The sequence below is a fragment of the Amblyomma mixtum genome, chromosome 6 (assembly GCF_055824585.1).
Source record: "Amblyomma mixtum isolate Tamu chromosome 6, ASM5582458v1, whole genome shotgun sequence".
Taxonomy (NCBI): Eukaryota; Metazoa; Arthropoda; class Arachnida; order Ixodida; family Ixodidae; genus Amblyomma; species Amblyomma mixtum.
In genome coordinates, this window is record NC_143017.1 from 131849127 (window position 1) to 131865471 (window position 16345).

Consider the following 16345-nt stretch of genomic DNA (forward strand, 5'->3'; position numbering starts at 1 on the left):
TCTCTTTGCTTTTGTAATGAGATTGGGCGAGACAGTTAAAATAAACCACTCTGCTAGCACGCTGCGCTCTCTCATCGTGAAGTAACCTCCATGTTTGCATCAAAACATGGAAAATAGAACATACAGAAATTTTAACTCAAAATTACACGTTTCAGTGACGTTACATGCACAATCATACCCCACTAGCGGTCAGGCACTACGTGTTTGCAGTACTATCTCTTTAAATGGAATTTACTGTACCTCTTTAACGTTGTGCCCGTTCCCGGCAATTCTCACAAAGCATGGAACATAAATGGAGATTTCACATTTTTTTTTTCTGAAAGATAGGCTAGGCGCGCTGACCGCTTCAGTCGTGCGCGATGAATGCATGAAAGGACGTGTTTGTCACTTCCACATGAAATTTCCTTTCTACCGCATGGCCTGAAGCGTGTCAGAAGTTGCCGTGACCATCGTGTGTGAAGCAAAATGCTCCCGCTATATTGGTACACGTGCTAAGCTTCTGAGGCTTATGAGTGATCGCAAAATTTAGAGGAAAAATTTTACTCAATTATTTGCAAACGTTTACTGTTTTTTTGTCTCCTAAATCTGGAAAGTAAGTCGCTTTCAGCAGAAAATTCGCAAAAAAAAAACATCTTTCAGCTCTGTACTCCATAGCTGCCCGGTTTTCTTTGCGCATTCAGTAGCTGAAGAGAAATTTAATGCGGGGTTAGGATATGAACATTTGAAGAAGCTAAGAGATAGTGGGGTCAGGATTATTGCCTGCAGCTCTATACTTCATAGCTGTCCGGTATTCTTTGCGCATCCAGTAGCTCAAGAGGAATTCAATGCGGGGTTAGGATATAAACATTTGAAGAAGATAAGAGATAGTGGGGTCAGGATTATTGCCTGCAGCTGTATACTTCATAGCTGTCCGGTTTTCTTTGTGCATCCAGTAGCTGAAGAGGAATTCAAGGCGGGGTTAGGATATGAACATTTAAAGAAGCTAAGAGATAGTGGGGTCAGGATTATTGCCTGCAGCTGTATACTTCATAGCTGTCCGGTTTTCTTTGCGCATCCAGTAGCTGAAGAGGAATTCAATGCGGGGTTAGGGTATAAAATGAAATGAAATGAAATGAAATGAAAGAAGATAAGAGATAGTGGGGTCAGGATTATTGCCTGCAGCTCTATACTTCTTAGCTGTCCGGTTTTCTTTGCGCATCCAGTAGCTGAAGAGGAATTCAATGCGGGGTTAGGATATAAACATTTGAAGAAGATAAGAGATAGTGGGGTCAGGATTATTGCCTGCAGCTGTATACTTCATAGCTGTCCGGTTTTCTTTGCGCATCCAATAGCTGAAGAGGAATTCAATGCGGGGTTAGGATATAAACATTTGAAGAAGATAAGAGATAGTGGGGTCAGGATTATTGCCTGCAGCTGTATACTTCATAGCTGTCCGGTTTTCTTTGTGCATCCAGTAGCTGAAGAGGAATTCAAGGCGGGGTTAGGATATGAACATTTGAAGAAGCTAAGAGATAGTGGGGTCAGGATTATTGCCTGCAGCTGTATACTTCATAGCTGTCCGGTTTTCTTTGCGCATCCAGTAGCTGAAGAGGAATTCAATGCGGGGTTAGGATATGAACATTTGAAGAAGATAAGAGATAGTGGGGTCAGGATTATTGCCTGCAGCTCTATACTTCTTAGCTGTCCGGTTTTCTTTGCGCATCCAGTAGCTGAAGAGGAATTCAATGCGGGGTTAGGATATAAACATTTGAAGAAGATAAGAGATAGTGGGGTCAGGATTATTGCCTGCAGCTGTATACTTCATAGCTGTCCGGTTTTCTTTGCGCATCCAATAGCTGAAGAGGAATTCAATGCGGGGTTAGGATATAAACATTTGAAGAAGATAAGAGATAGTGGGGTCAGGATTATTGCCTGCAGCTGTATACTTCATAGCTGTCCGGTTTTCTTTGCGCATCCAGTAGCTGAAGAGGAATTCAATGCGGGGTTAGGATATGAACATTTGAAGAAGATAAGAGATAGTGGGGTCAGGATTATTGCCTGCAGCTCTATACTTCTTAGCTGTCCGGTTTTCTTTGCGCATCCAGTAGCTGAAGAGGAATTCAATGCGGGGTTAGGATATAAACATTTGAAGAAGATAAGAGATAGTGGGGTCAGGATTATTGCCTGCAGCTGTATACTTCATAGCTGTCCGGTTTTCTTTGCGCATCCAATAGCTGAAGAGGAATTCAATGCGGGGTTAGGATATAAACATTTGAAGAAGATAAGAGATAGTGGGGTCAGGATTATTGCCTGCAGCTGTATACTTCATAGCTGTCCGGTTTTCTTTGCGCATCTAGTAGCTGAAGAGGAATTCAATGCGGGGTTAGGATATGAACATTTGAAGAAGCTAAGAGATAGTGGGGTCAGAATTATTGCCTGGAGTTCTATATTTCATAGCTGTCCGGTTTTCTTTGCGCATCCAGTAGCTGAAGAGGAATTCAATGCGGGGTTAGGATATAAACATTTGAAGAAGCTAAGAGATAGTGGGGTCAGGTTTATTGCCTGTGGCATCGCCGACTGCCCCGAAACCTGATCTCTAAGAATTGGACATACACGCAAAATATGAAGCATTTAATAGAAGGCCACGTGTCTCAAACTCATTTAGGTATGCGAGATGCATTGCGAAAAGTTCCGTCTCCCGAGAGCCAGCAGCCGTAAAATAACAAAAATAAAAACTTTCAATGACAATGGTGCCTTTTGGAGGGGAGAGTGTGTATATTCCAGTGCATTAAATGAAAGAAACAAAGGAAACAACTTGCATGGTCAAGATGTTTCGTTTTGGAACTGGGGGAATTAACTTTCAGTTCTATTCAAAACAGCGCTAAGGACGGGACAGAAGAAAGGAGACCGTCATTCGCGCTCTTTTAAACACGCAAGTTAGCCAAAAAGCCCAATTTACTACATTTCTTCAGTTCTAAGCCGGCTGCTGGCTTGAGATTTCACAAGGCTTGGCAGCCACTAGGAAAGCAATATCCTGTGTAAGGTCTACTCCACATGTGACTCGCACCATGGCACTGAGGTGGTTGTCTATCATCTTTGAACGAAGAGCAGATTTTTTTTTATTTTCAGTAAATTGAATAAGTACTCGCACAAGTATGAGCTTTGAACATGGTAATGATTCTTGTGGCCTGGTGCTGCAGAGTTGGAAAAAAAAGTCTTTTGCAGTAAAAGTGTAAACGTCAGGACATATACGTCTTCAAACATGCGTCGAAATTCATAGTTAGGTTAGGAAGCAGCAGTTTACGATTGGCAGTAAGGTGCTGGAAGTAGTACGGCAATACATCCGCTTAGGTCAGTCAGTGACCACGGATCCGGATCATGATAGCGAAGAACCTACAAGCGTAAGAATGAGCGGGGCACATTTGGAAGGTTCTCACAGGTCAATAATGGCAGTTTACTAGTTTCCCTCACGAGAAAAGTATAAAACAGTTGTGTGTTACCGGTACTCACTAATGGGGCAGAAACTTGGAGGTTAATGAAAAGGGGCCAAATGAAACTGAGGATAACACATTGAGCTATGGAAAGGAAAATGATAGGTGTAACATTAAGGGACAGGAAAAAGGCAGAGTGTGTCATCGGACAAATGTGAGTTATTGATATCCTAGCAGAAAACAAGAAGAAATTGGTTTGGGTTGGCTATGATGTGCGAAGGCAAGATAACCGATGGTCGTTAAGGTCAAGGTGCTGGGTATCAAGAGAAGGCAAGCGTAGCACGGAGCGGGAGAAAGATAGGTGAGGGACAAAATTAAGAATTTCGCGGGGATAAGGTGGCCGAAGCTTGACAAGGGAACGGTTAATTGGAAAGATATGGAAGAGGCCTTTGTCCTGCAGTGGGCGTAGTCAGGTAGTTGCTGCAGCTGCTGCTGATAATGGTGATGATGACCTTCTACTGAACTCAGACGTCGTGGGGAAAACAATAAAAGGGATAAGATTATTTGGCCAGTACCATAGTGCAAATCTATGGCGCAACATACGGGACATCTTATCACCCCTTCTCGAGCATCAGAGCCAAAATTTTCACACAATGAACAGGACATGGCATCACCGTCGGCCCTATGGCATGGCTGTAATCAGCGCTCCCAAAGCATCTCTTCTGCTTCTGACCATGAGAGATTGCATTGTTATCGCGTTCGGGCGTAACATTCGGTGCAAAAGCTGCCATTTTACACCGTACATTTCTTGTTCTAATGTCGAGCATGCAGGATTGAAATACAATGCCGTGCCCAGGAAGAGACTGCCGCGTATAGGTGAATTAAGTACGATTGGCTGACCATGAGTAAATCACTCGGAACTACAAAGAACAGCAAAAACACCTGATTGCATGCTTGACTAAAAGCAACACAATTATTAACTTGAACTGAAGTGTCCAGTCTCCTCAGCATCAAAAATGCGTCACTTAAACACTCGTATCTTCTTTTTGTAGACCTTTTATTCGTACAGGACGTGCCCATTAGGAAGTTGGTCTAGATTTTGGTGGAAATGCCTAGAAGAAAGGCCAAAAATCTGGGCGATACCACTGTATATTGTCCCATTTCTTGTGGATTATTTCGGCTTTCTTAAACTTCAGCCTGCCCAGGAACGGTGTCTTGCATATAGAATGAAAACACTGTCCTTTTCAGGCGTTTAGGACAAGGTTGTGGCTGCAATCTCTCTTAGAAGATGAGAACAATCTCCAGGGCATGACAATATGGACAGGTTAGCGCACTTGTCGTAAACACTCATGCGTATCAGCGAATGGACGGTAGACACAAAAAAAAAATACTGATTGGTTCCTTGTCATTCCGTTATGTTTTATACATATATGCAAAAGACTGCTCCAAAAAGGAAGGACAGGCTTCAGATGCCTCTTGAACAGAAGGAATATGGAACATGGCAAGGTCTCCTGCATGAAAAAAAAAAAGAAAATGTGCTGAAAAAGATCCAGAGACACGAGACTGTGAAAGAAGGATAGAGAGGTGGGCAAGTTGGTAGCAGCTCATATTGGAAAGTACAGCGTAAAAAAGACGCAAGACGTACAGAAAGAGCACACAGACAAGCGCTGACTCCCAACTAACTTTTATTAGAAAAAATACACGTTTTATACAGCTCAGTCATGTGATAATGAGTTGAGAGCACTTGCACAGACACATTGCAAAGGGAAAAAAAAAACACTATCACCGCACTAAACGTTACCGAACAGAATCCAGCCCCATCCGTTGAACTTGAAGACAAAATTAGGCATTATCAGGGAATGAGACCTCTTGATCGACTAGTATAATAGAAGGCTGGCTTACACACTGCGATTGTCTTTTTCGGATGAAATGGGCCTCCATCAGCTGTCTTGTTGTTTTATCCGTGTGCCTAAATAAAATCTTTGTGTTATCAACCAAAGGGGGACAGGTCTTTCTTTTCTTATTTTTATTTTAATTTTCACCTTTTCCACATTCGCAACAGAGCTCTTTCAAATGGGAGTAGTTGGTATCGGAGAGGGATTTGAGATGTCCTCGCAGACAAATGTTTATGCATCTCCCGGTTTGTCCTATGTATACTTTTTTGGGTGAGAGTGGAATTTTGTACACTACGCTACAAGTGTATTCCACCATCCTTGACCTCTTCGACAGCTGGCATTTAAAGGGGCTAAATTCTGTCCTCTTCTACACAAAAGTACTTAAACGGCCGCGTATCTTCCTCCTGTGAAGTCATCACTCTACAGCGTGGGGTCAACCGTTTCAGAAGTGGGCTTGAGCCGAATGTCATAAGCAGAATAGCTCAAAGGTGCTAGCTTGTAAGCCGCTGGTAACATATTTAGGAGCAACCGCAGACTATTAAGAAGAAAAGAGTTTAGGCTTCTTTACGTTTTTTTTTTTGCTGTCATGCGGAAGGAAAGAACCTCGTTGGCTGCAAAACGCGTACAGAAAACATTTTTTCAGCAAAGTACTATACAGTCCCCAGTTTTATTTGCGCATGCAGCAATTGAGAAATGAAATGCGCGGCTGGAGTATGCATACATATATAAATAGGATAAATGACAATGCGGTCTGAATTAATAGCCGTGAGCTTGCCGAGGGCCTCGAAATCTGACGCTTTTTGAGCACTGGTCATGGGCGCATAGCATGAATTAACAGTTATTAGACTATCAAACCAACGAAAGTAGGTGCATGCATTCAAATGTTGGTTTATACTGAACGTTTCATTTACTTTAGATGGTTAATTGTGTTGGAAAGCTCTTCACGGTGCTGAACGAAGCGTCAAGTTAATCTAGGTATTCACGACGTGAACACCGCAAGTGGTCCGAGAAGCCAAACAGTAGCGTAAATAAAAGGTGACATGTATGACATTGCCTGATAATATTGCCTTGCTAAGTCACTCAGGAGATGGGCTACAAAGCATGTTAAATTAATTATACAGGCAGAGCAGAACGGTAGGTTTAAATTTAACATGGAGAAAACCAAAGCAAGGAAATGCTCAACAGTTTCACAAGGAACATAAGTTGTCAATTGGCGACGTGGTGCCGGTAGCGGTAACGAAATAGGTCTACTTAGGGCAGGTAGTGCCCGCTGATCCGCATCATGAGATGGAAATAACTCGAAGAATAAGAACGAGGTGGAGCACATGTGGTACGTTTTCGGAAATCATGAATGGCAGATTACCAATATCCCTCAAAAGAAAGTCCCTCTCTCCTTCAAGAGAAACGTATACAACAGCGGTATCTTACTGGTACTCAGCTACGGGGCAGAAACGTGGAGGCTAACGGAAAGGGTTCACCATAGGTTAAGGACCGCGCAGCGATCTATGGACAGAAAAATGATAGGTGTAACATTTGGGACGGGAAGCGGACAAAGTGGGTGACAAAAAAAAAAACACATGTTAATGACATCCTAGTCGAAATCAAGAGGAAGAAGTGCTTTTTGGCAGTAAACGTAATGCGAAGGGAAGACAACCGCTGGTCCTTATGGATAACGGAGTGGATTCCAAGAGAAGGGAAGCGTAGCAGGGGGCGGCAGAAAGTAAAGCGGGCGCATGAGATAAAGAAGTGAGCGGGGATAAGGTGGCCGCAGCTAGCACAGGACAAGGTTCACGGAGAGGCCTTTGCCCTGCAGTGGGCGTTGTCAGGCCGATGATGATAATGATGAAATAAAAGCTCGCTCTCAGAGGACGATGTGGACTTCTCGCCTCCGTGCACTGCCCGTCCTTCTCTTCGACTTTGTTCTCAAACGACCTGTTTGCTGCGACTAAAACAGGTATCGTAACGATGTGAGGAAATAATGTATTGTATCCTACGATAAGTGCGTGCGCAGTGATAAGAAAACAAGTGCTGCTGAGTTAATCACGTGGTAGATAGACGTCAGCAGAACAGCTTTTCTGATTCAGATATAAACCGCCACCGCAAAGAGTAGCCACTTACTTTATATATGAGCTTAATGCGATGGGGCGAATTTTACGCACCACCGGTTTCTGCGCGCTCATTGTGCTTGTGGTGACAGAAAACTGCTGGGGCAGAACTGCGCCTCCATGGGGTTCAACATGGGGTAAGTTGAATTAATCATTTTTATTTAGAATGATATTGCCGCTGCAGTCTTGTCACTTCGTTCAATGCACTGCAAGAATAATTACCTAGCAGATCACAAAGGTGACGATGAACGCCTGTGGTACCATGAAAGGCTAAGGCGAATGTGCAAGAAAGAAAAACATTTGGAAAGGCGCTGAGACCAGTTGTTAATACGAGGTCCAAACGGATCATTAGTATGCTTATATAGCAAATATGAGAGAAGCCAACAGCCACAGAAACCAAGGGGCACAGGGGATTTTTTTTTAATTTATTTATTTTGTGCTGTTGTTCGGCTTAGAATATTACTGAATATGTCATCACTTAAAGCTAATTGATTAGAAAAGCAGAAGAAAAAACAACCACATGCCGCCAGTGGGATCCGAACCCACGACCTCCGAATTACGCGTCCGGTGCTCTACCGCTGAGCTACGGCGACGGCTGTCAAACCTTCTGCTTTCGGAGGTATTTATGTTTACAAATAACCTAACCTTGGGAGTGTTCACCAGCGCCACCCACGCTCTTAAGCGGCGGACGTAGCACGTCCTGAGTTACCGCTGATGTGACTAACCCGGAGGGGAGAATGCGCGCTGAGAATATAGCCGGAGGGGAAAACTGTGTAATGGACCAGCCACGGTGGCTCAGTGGTTAAGCCGCCCGTCTATCGCGCCGCAGGAACCGGGCTCGAACCCAACCGCGGCGGCCGCGCTTCGATGGAGGCGAAACGTAAAAAGGCGCCCGTGTGCTGTGCGATGTCAGTGCACAGCAACGATCCCCAGGTGGTCAAAATTATTCCGCAGATCCCCACTATGGCACCTCTCTCTCTTTTTCTTTCACTCAAACGTTTCCTCCCATCCCTTACGGCGAGGTTCAGGTGTTCGCCGAGATATGAGAGACGGATACTGCCCCATTTCCTTTCCTCAAAAAAGCAATTTACAAATTTTTGCTCTATAGGCTCCCTGCGCTGCAGTCTGCCGAGCGCGAGTGGCGCCGTCTCGTTAACAGGGGTGGGCAAAGGTGTACGCCGCTCTCTCCTTCAGTTTGCCGTCAGCGACGCGAGCGGCAAGGCGTTTTGCTCCAAATGTGAAAACAACCTTAGCTAATTATGGGTGCCTCGACCTACTGCTGTGTTCACCATTGTCATAAGAGCAACAAAAACGCTGCAAGCAAGACTGCGACAATTAACTTCTATCGCTTTAAATGGAGACCGCGCATGATCGAGCATGCACCGACGGTGTGCTGGAAAAGAATGCGTTGTGGAACAAAAGTCATGAGTGTTAACTAGGAACGGCTTTACATTCCCTGCTGAAAAAAAGTTCTATGATCCAATAACCTCATAGATCATTCATCATAGAATATCATACAATCTGTATGGCATATCATACAATCTGTATGATATATCATACAATTCGTATGATATATCATACAGATTGTATGATATGTCATACAGATTGTATGATATTCTATGATGAATGATCTAAGAGGCTATTGCATCATAGAACTTTTTTTTCAGCAGGGTTGTCTGGTGTGTTTTGAAGGCGGCGTTGCGATCGCCGCTATGTGACGTTATGACAAGCATTCCATCAGCAGGGTGGCCGGCGTGCCGGTTGTTTTCGTTCGTTTTCGCGCCCCATTTCGTAAGCCTGATAACTTGCTGCTCAGTGCCGCCGTGCAGATCATGGACGGACGCCGGCGCTGGCTTCCTCTTCCACCCAAAGTCGTCGAAAATGAAGAAATATATAGCAAGCACAATCATCTCAAAGAACCAACAAAATTTCAAATAATGCATGTAATATGTCCTCCATAACTATTCTACCTTTGACAGTTTCTTTCGCAAGATCTCCCGCGCACCGATATGCATAAAAATGGATGCATTCGAATAGTGTGCGTTCACTGCCGGATTAGTCTGTGCGAAGCGCCGAGTGTTCTGCTCATTTTCAGTATACCAACGTTATAATATTACAGCTTCAGAAACTCCTCGCGCCAGCCCCGAAGAAATAATGAATATTATTCGTTACACAAGAAAAGACTCATCGAAAATGGACATAGATCGGGTCGATATCTAAATAAGTATTATGATGGAAAGCACGTGCAAGGCTCTAACGATAATTTTTCTCAACAAAACCAACGGTTCCAAAAACGTGGTCAAGTTCAAAGCATGTGAAATATTTCGTAAAAGTTCCAGCTGAACCCTTCTTTCTTTTCTCGTACCTCAATTCCTTTCAGTGTACCAGGAAAGTAAGTGCAGCTACCAAAAGACAATAGCCTGCAGATTGGCAGGGCTTGTGTGTGACGACGCAACAGGACAATGCGAAGGTGAGCACTCTCGGTAGCTGCAAATAAGGATCAACATTCCTGTGATTTTTAGATTGATGAGCCTTTCTTAACTTGCGCAGTGCACTTACTGAAATTAAAACAACCTAATAACGAGAAATTGTACACGCTGACAAAAAAAATTCAGGAAATAATGAATATTATGTGTTGTACAAGAAAAGTCTCATCGAAAAATAACATGAATCTCGTCCATATCTAAATAAGTAATATGATGGAAAGCACGTGCAGGGCTCCAACGACAATTTTTCTCTACAAAACCAACGATTCCAGAAGCGTGGTCATGCTCAAAGCATGTGAAATATTTCGTAAAAGTTCCAGCTGAACCATTCTTTCTTTTCTCGTACCTCAATTCCTTTCAGTGTACAAGGAAAGTAAGTGCAGCTACCAAAAGAAAATAGCCTGCAGATTGGCAGGGCTTGTGTGTGACGACGCAACAGGACAATGCGAAGGTGAGCACTCTCGGTAGCTGCAAATAAGGATCAACATTCCTGTGATTTTTAGATTGATGAGCCTTTCTTAACTTGCGCAGTGCACTTACTGAAATTAAAACAACGTAATAACGAGAAATTGTACACGCTGACAAAAAAAATTCAGGAAATAATGAATATTATGTGTTGTACAAGAAAAGTCTCATCAAAAAATAACATGAATCTCGTCCATATCTAAATAAGTAATACGATGGGAAGCACGTGCAGGGCTCCAACGACAATTTTTCTCTACAAAACCAACGATTCCAGAAGCGTGGTCATGCTCAAAGCATGTGAAATATTTCGTAAAAGTTCCAGCTGAACCATTCTTTCTTTTCTCGTACCTCAATTCCTTTCAGTGTACAAGGAAAGTAAGTGCAGCTACCAAAAGAAAATAGCCTGCAGATTGGCAGGGCTTGTGTGTGACGACGCAACAGGACAATGCGAAGGTGAGCACTCTCGGTAGCTGCAAATAAGGATCAACATTCCTGTGATTTTTAGATTGATGAGCCTTTTTTAACTTGCGCAGTGCACTTACTGAAATTAAAATAACCTGATAACGAGGAATTGTAGACGCTGACAAAAAACAATTCAGGAAATAATGAATGTTATGTGTTGTACAAGAAAAGACTCATCGAAAAATAACATGAATCTCGTCCATGTCTGAATAAGTGATACGATGGAAAGCACGTGCAGGGCTCCAACGAAAATTTTTCTCTACAAAACCAACGATTCCAGAAGCGTGCTCATGCTCAAAGCATGTGAAATATTTCGTAAAAGTTTCAGCTGAACCCTTCTTTCTTTTCTAGTACCTCAATTCCTTTCAGTGTACAAGGAAAGTAAGTGCAGCTACCAAAAGAAAATAGCCTGCAGATTGGCAGGGCTTGTGTGTGACGAAGCAACAGGACAATGCGAAGGTGAGTACTCTTGGTAGCTGCAAAAAAGGATCAACATTCCTCTAATTTTTAGATTGATGAGCCTTTCTTAACTTGCGCAGTGCACTTACTGAAATTAAAATAACCTAATAACGAGAAATTGTAGACGCTGAAAAAAGCAATTCAGGAAATAATGAATATTATGTGTTGTACAAGAAAAGACTCATCGAAAAATAAAATGAATCGCGTCCAATTGTGCCTTAAAGTTCACAATTATTTTGCGCGCATTATTTGTGGGACCAATGTGTTGCGACCTCCATGTGGTTCGCAAAAAATGTTAAACTAAAATTTTGGTTTGGTTTGGTTTATGGGGTTTAACGTCCCAAAGCGACTAAGGCTATGAGAGACGCCGTAGTGGAGGGCTCCGGAAATTTCGACCACCTGGGGATCTTTAACGTGCACTGACATCGCACAGTACACGGGCCTCTAGAATTTCTCCTCCAAAGAAATTCTAGCCGCCGCGGCCGGGATCGAACCCGCGTCTTTCGGGTCAGCAGCCGAGCACCATAGCCACTGGGCCACCGCGGCGGCAAACTAAAATTTTAGTACAAGCTCTTATTGGTGTTTCACTCCCGGTAACGCTATCATACACACATCCTAAATCACACTTCAACGTTATCTTTTACAAATTGCGACAAAGACACCTAAAGTCGTGATCGGAACTCTCCAAGTGGCCAAAACTCCGAAAGGTTTCGAAATATTTGAACGGCTTTAAAGCCAATCCTACATATCTAAATAAAGCATGTGCATGGTGACAGCAATGTTAACATGTGCAGTAGCATCACAGCTCCTATGGGACCATGACTACCCCTTTACATGTCAAACTGAAAGCCCTGTTAGGCCGTTAGACTGTTAACGTTGAATACACAGGCCTTTACTGAAAACATTTCTCCTGAGGCGCCCAATTGAAAACGACTTTAAAGACGTGTGAAGCTTACGAAACTTATCTTTAGAAGTGAGCGATATGGTCATGATTGCTAAGAGCAAGAAGCAAGCAGCCCAGACGCGCAAATGCATGTCACCTCTCAGATATGCTCTCTAAAAAGCTGTACTGAGATTCTGCTGCTTGAAATAGAAGTTCATCACATTACACTTAGCACTTTGAACGAGCAAACATCTCAAGAGGTGCTTTCTACCGGAAGAATAATAAGTATGCGCATATCAGCTGCTCATCGGTAATGTTCGTCGAGGTTCCTTTTTCCAGCACTAGGAGGTTGTTTTCACTGCAGAAAAAGAATGAACGTCACCACTGACAGCACATGATAGCGTAATCGAATGCAGCGGATAAAAATATTTAAGTTGGTTGCTTACTGCGCGTGCATCCCCGGAATTTTTTTGCTGTAAAAAAGGACCTTGGGTTTCAAATGACAAAATTTTGAAATAAAAGCTGTAATACCTATCGCCAGATGTCATTCCTGAATTCATACGCGTGTTGCCTCACTAAGATCTTTTAGTACTCTTTCTTACTTCAAATTTACTTCCAGAGCCCACATGCACATTTGAAAGGAAAAAGGCGTGTGCAGGCAATGGGAAAGTTTGCGACGACTCCACTGGAATCGCCAGATGTAAAGGTATGAAAAAGTTTGATTGCTGCCTCCAGGAGAGAAGTTTTCTTCTCCAACGATGCTAAACGAAACATTTCCTTCGCCGATACTACTGACAGATTGATCTTTTCTTTCTATCAACAGAATCTGGCGGCAACTATTCGTAGTTTTTCAATGTTTTCAACGTTATGGATACTTTTCCTCCAGCAAATTACCTGCATAAACTTTACAGCACCTACGGCCAGTAAATTAAAGTTACACACAAGCGCGCATACACTAAAGCCAGGAATATATTTGAGATCTATCAGATAAAAAAATCAGTACTTAATTAAAAATTTATTACCTCTCGAGTAACCGAAAGTAGATGCCAGCATAAAATGGTTACGGACATAGCACATTGGTTGTAGATGGTACTAACCACATTCGTGAAAAGAGTCTGGTGCACCACAACACACCATACTCTGCACTGGCCCATATGGGCGCAATCGTTTCCTGTCATTGTCTGGGCCAATCGCATGGGCTCTGCCTCGGAACCGGTCTCCGGCTTCTATTTGGCTCCCATCTTTGTAATCGTTGCCTACATTTCTCCGAACGCACTTCAAACTGCTGCTGCCACGACCGCCAAGGTCGGGCTGTCTTCTATGTGCATGAGTGTGTGGGACCATGGCGCCATCCTTGTTTTGGCTCTCGGATCGCTGCCTCGATGACTGGAAATCGTTGCCCGGATGTTGACTGTCGGTTTTGGCTGGATGTAACCTCAAGGTCGCCGGCAACGAGAGCTAAAAGCATTTCACCCCTAAAAGCAGATCTACACTTCAATAGGTCGGCGAGGTAAAATTGGGTTACAATAAGCCCGTTTTTATTTTTATTGAAAAAAAGAATATTCCTAACACGTCTCTAGATTCGGAATTGTGGCGGATGACTCTTTTAGTGTGGAATAAGATTTCCATCTTCAGGTCGACGAAAAGGATATCGGATTCAAATGTGTAGGTAATAAGGTGTGCGAGTAGCGGTGCTAAGCAATGTGCTCCTTCTAAAACTTTACACAATTTTTGTAAACAGGCTTTTTGAGTTAGAAGAGCAGTTTTTTCGACATATCATTGCCAGCAATGAAGTACATCAGAATTCAGCTTAGGCATGCTAACTAGCAAGCTGACTAACTAATTTTGAATAGTTGCCTTTCTAGCTATTACAGTTAGGCTCTTTCACTACTTGGACGCGTGCAGTCCACCGTTAGTAATATCCATACCAGTTTTCAGAATTTCGAAAACGCAGTGATCCTCGGTGCTGTGACCCTACAAATTCCGGCTATATCGCGCCAAAATACATGCTCTTTCGAGAAGCTTGCAGGCAAAGCAACCTCTCTAGTGCACGTAACTCGTCGAAATAGCCAAAATATTTCTTGGGCCACAGCGCTGAGAGTAATCGCGTTTTTGAAATTCTAAAAGCTGATATGGATGTTCATTACGGTTGACCACACGCCTCTCACCAATTAAGAAGGCGAACAGTAATAGTTAAAAATATTCAGCATTTGTTAACCAGCCAGCTAGTTACGACGTCTTACATGTATCCTGATGTACTTCACCGCCCACAAAACTTTGCTGAAAAAAGCGGGTTTAACTAAAAAAGCCTAGTTTTAAAAATTTGTGTAAGACCATAGGTGAAACACTCTGTATAACACGTCACCCACTATATACTTCGGGAGCAATATTTGGTAAATTTGATCCATCTTTTATCTCATTCGAATTTAGTGTAATTATGAAATGAATGTAACGTCTCTGGAAACTTGTCAAAAGTATAATCGGGAAAAAATTAGTACTGGCTTGAGAGAAATATTGTCACAGGCCAGACGGAGCACAGTCGTAGACGTAGAGGGGGACCGCAGAACGGCCGAGGTTTTTAATCACCCAGAACAGAGCCAGCTCGAGCACGCCTCACGCGAACGCGACCCCTTCGTCCTGGTCACGGCTTAGTGCTCAGGTAGCTCGAGCCAGGTCCATGGCAATATTTTGTAAATACTGCCGACCCCTGGGTCCAAGCATAGGGTCATAAGGATACAAAAAAGGACGTCATCATCATCATCAACCTGACTACGCCCACTGCAGGGCAAAGGCCTCTCCGATGTCTCTCCAATTAACCCTGTCCTTAGGTAGCCACCTGGGTCGCGCACCTGGGTGCGCGACCCAGGTGGCTTCCCAAGCGACCAATCTTTAATTTAACTGCCACCTGCCACGGCTCTCAGTTTGCTCAGGATCCAATGGGCAGGTTGTGATGCCACTGCAAGGGCCCGTGATCTAGGTGCCCCACCTTCCTTTTAGGTTGCATCTCAGTGGATTTTTCGGTGATTTTCTTTCACGGATTTTCGGAGGTTTACTGAAACTGGGAGCTAAAAAACAATACTGCGTCGCTGAAAGATGCCGACGGTATTTTTTTCTACTCGTTAGGCTTGGTGCTAAAACACTTTGATAGAGAGAGTCCTTTTCGCATAAAAGCGATTTGAACGATGTAGAAGGAAATCATGCGTGGTTTAGTTTGGCGACCCTCCAGCTCTTCAGAACTGGCTCCTCCTGCGGCAGTGTGTCCTGAACTAAAATTCATGCACTTTTAACAGTATTCGTCAGCAGTGCAACGCCTTGCGCAAAGTTTAAGTGATCTCTGAATCCTGGTTTTAATATCTAAGCGCGTCAATAAACTTTCAAGTTCACGAAGAATTTTGCTTGAAAGGATGGGCATACAAGTTTCCTTGTTATATTGTATTTAATTATTGCTAGAAAAACAGGCGAAAAGACCTCTACCAAAGGTACAACACAGGAGCAGTCTCGCTGAAGAGACGGAGATAAATAAGAGGAAGCTAAGCGTACTCCTCTATTTTGGAGTTTATTAAATGAAGTGGTAGGAATCATCCTTTTAGCCGCTCTTCAAAGGACCCTGAAATGCTGACTCGTGCCTGCAAAACAATGCAATAATACGTGTAAAGTGCTTGCGCAGAGTTCAGAGCGAAGCTGGCCTGGCTTTCGCGTGTTTTCTTCTCGTCCTTGGCAGATACAGCATACTCTCGCAGATTCACGCTATAGCAACACGAACCAAAACGAAGAGCATAAGGGCAAGCGCTCAGGTAAGGCGTTCACAGCGAACTAAACTTATCAAGAATCTACCTGCTGTAATTTCTTTCTTTTCATTTCTTACAGACTATCCTAAGAAAGCGTACACCTGCACAACATTCAAAAAACTAACGAAGCCACAAAGAAATGTTCAGCAGGAAACGTCGCAATGTAGACAGACGAAATAGTACTCAATAAAGTGAAATAAAAAGCATGTTAACTTGGTACGTCAAAATAATAAACATCTTGAGGCTTTTCGGGGCAGTCTAGAAAACCGAGTATAATGAAAGTGTGCTTTTATTTGCGGAAGCAGACTCACTTTCTAATAATGGCGCTGTTGATGCACTGGAGGTACTCGCTGTTCTAGCCACCGTCAGAGCGACGCCAGAGGAGATCACTG

The 16345-nt window shown here is 43.3% G+C and overlaps 1 protein-coding gene across 4 annotated transcripts in view; it reads left to right on the forward strand.

Annotated features, from left to right (window-relative positions):
* Positions 1 to 16345, forward strand: part of LOC149340420 (uncharacterized) — a 66844-nt gene that overhangs the window by 16793 nt on the left and 33706 nt on the right. The window contains exons 1-6 of one of the 4 annotated variants that reach the window (XM_089549192.1): positions 6399 to 7547; positions 9791 to 9880; positions 10258 to 10347; positions 10725 to 10814; positions 11175 to 11282; positions 12785 to 12871. In XM_089549192.1, the coding sequence (XP_089405318.1) occupies positions 7445 to 7547; positions 9791 to 9880; positions 10258 to 10347; positions 10725 to 10814; positions 11175 to 11282; positions 12785 to 12871 (568 nt within the window). In that variant the 5' untranslated portion in view covers positions 6399 to 7444. Of the gene's footprint in view, positions 1 to 6398; positions 7548 to 9790; positions 9881 to 10257; positions 10348 to 10724; positions 10815 to 11174; positions 11283 to 12784; positions 12872 to 16345 lie in introns of those variants that run through there. The other 3 variants (XM_089549189.1, XM_089549190.1, XM_089549191.1) reach the window with 3 other exon arrangements.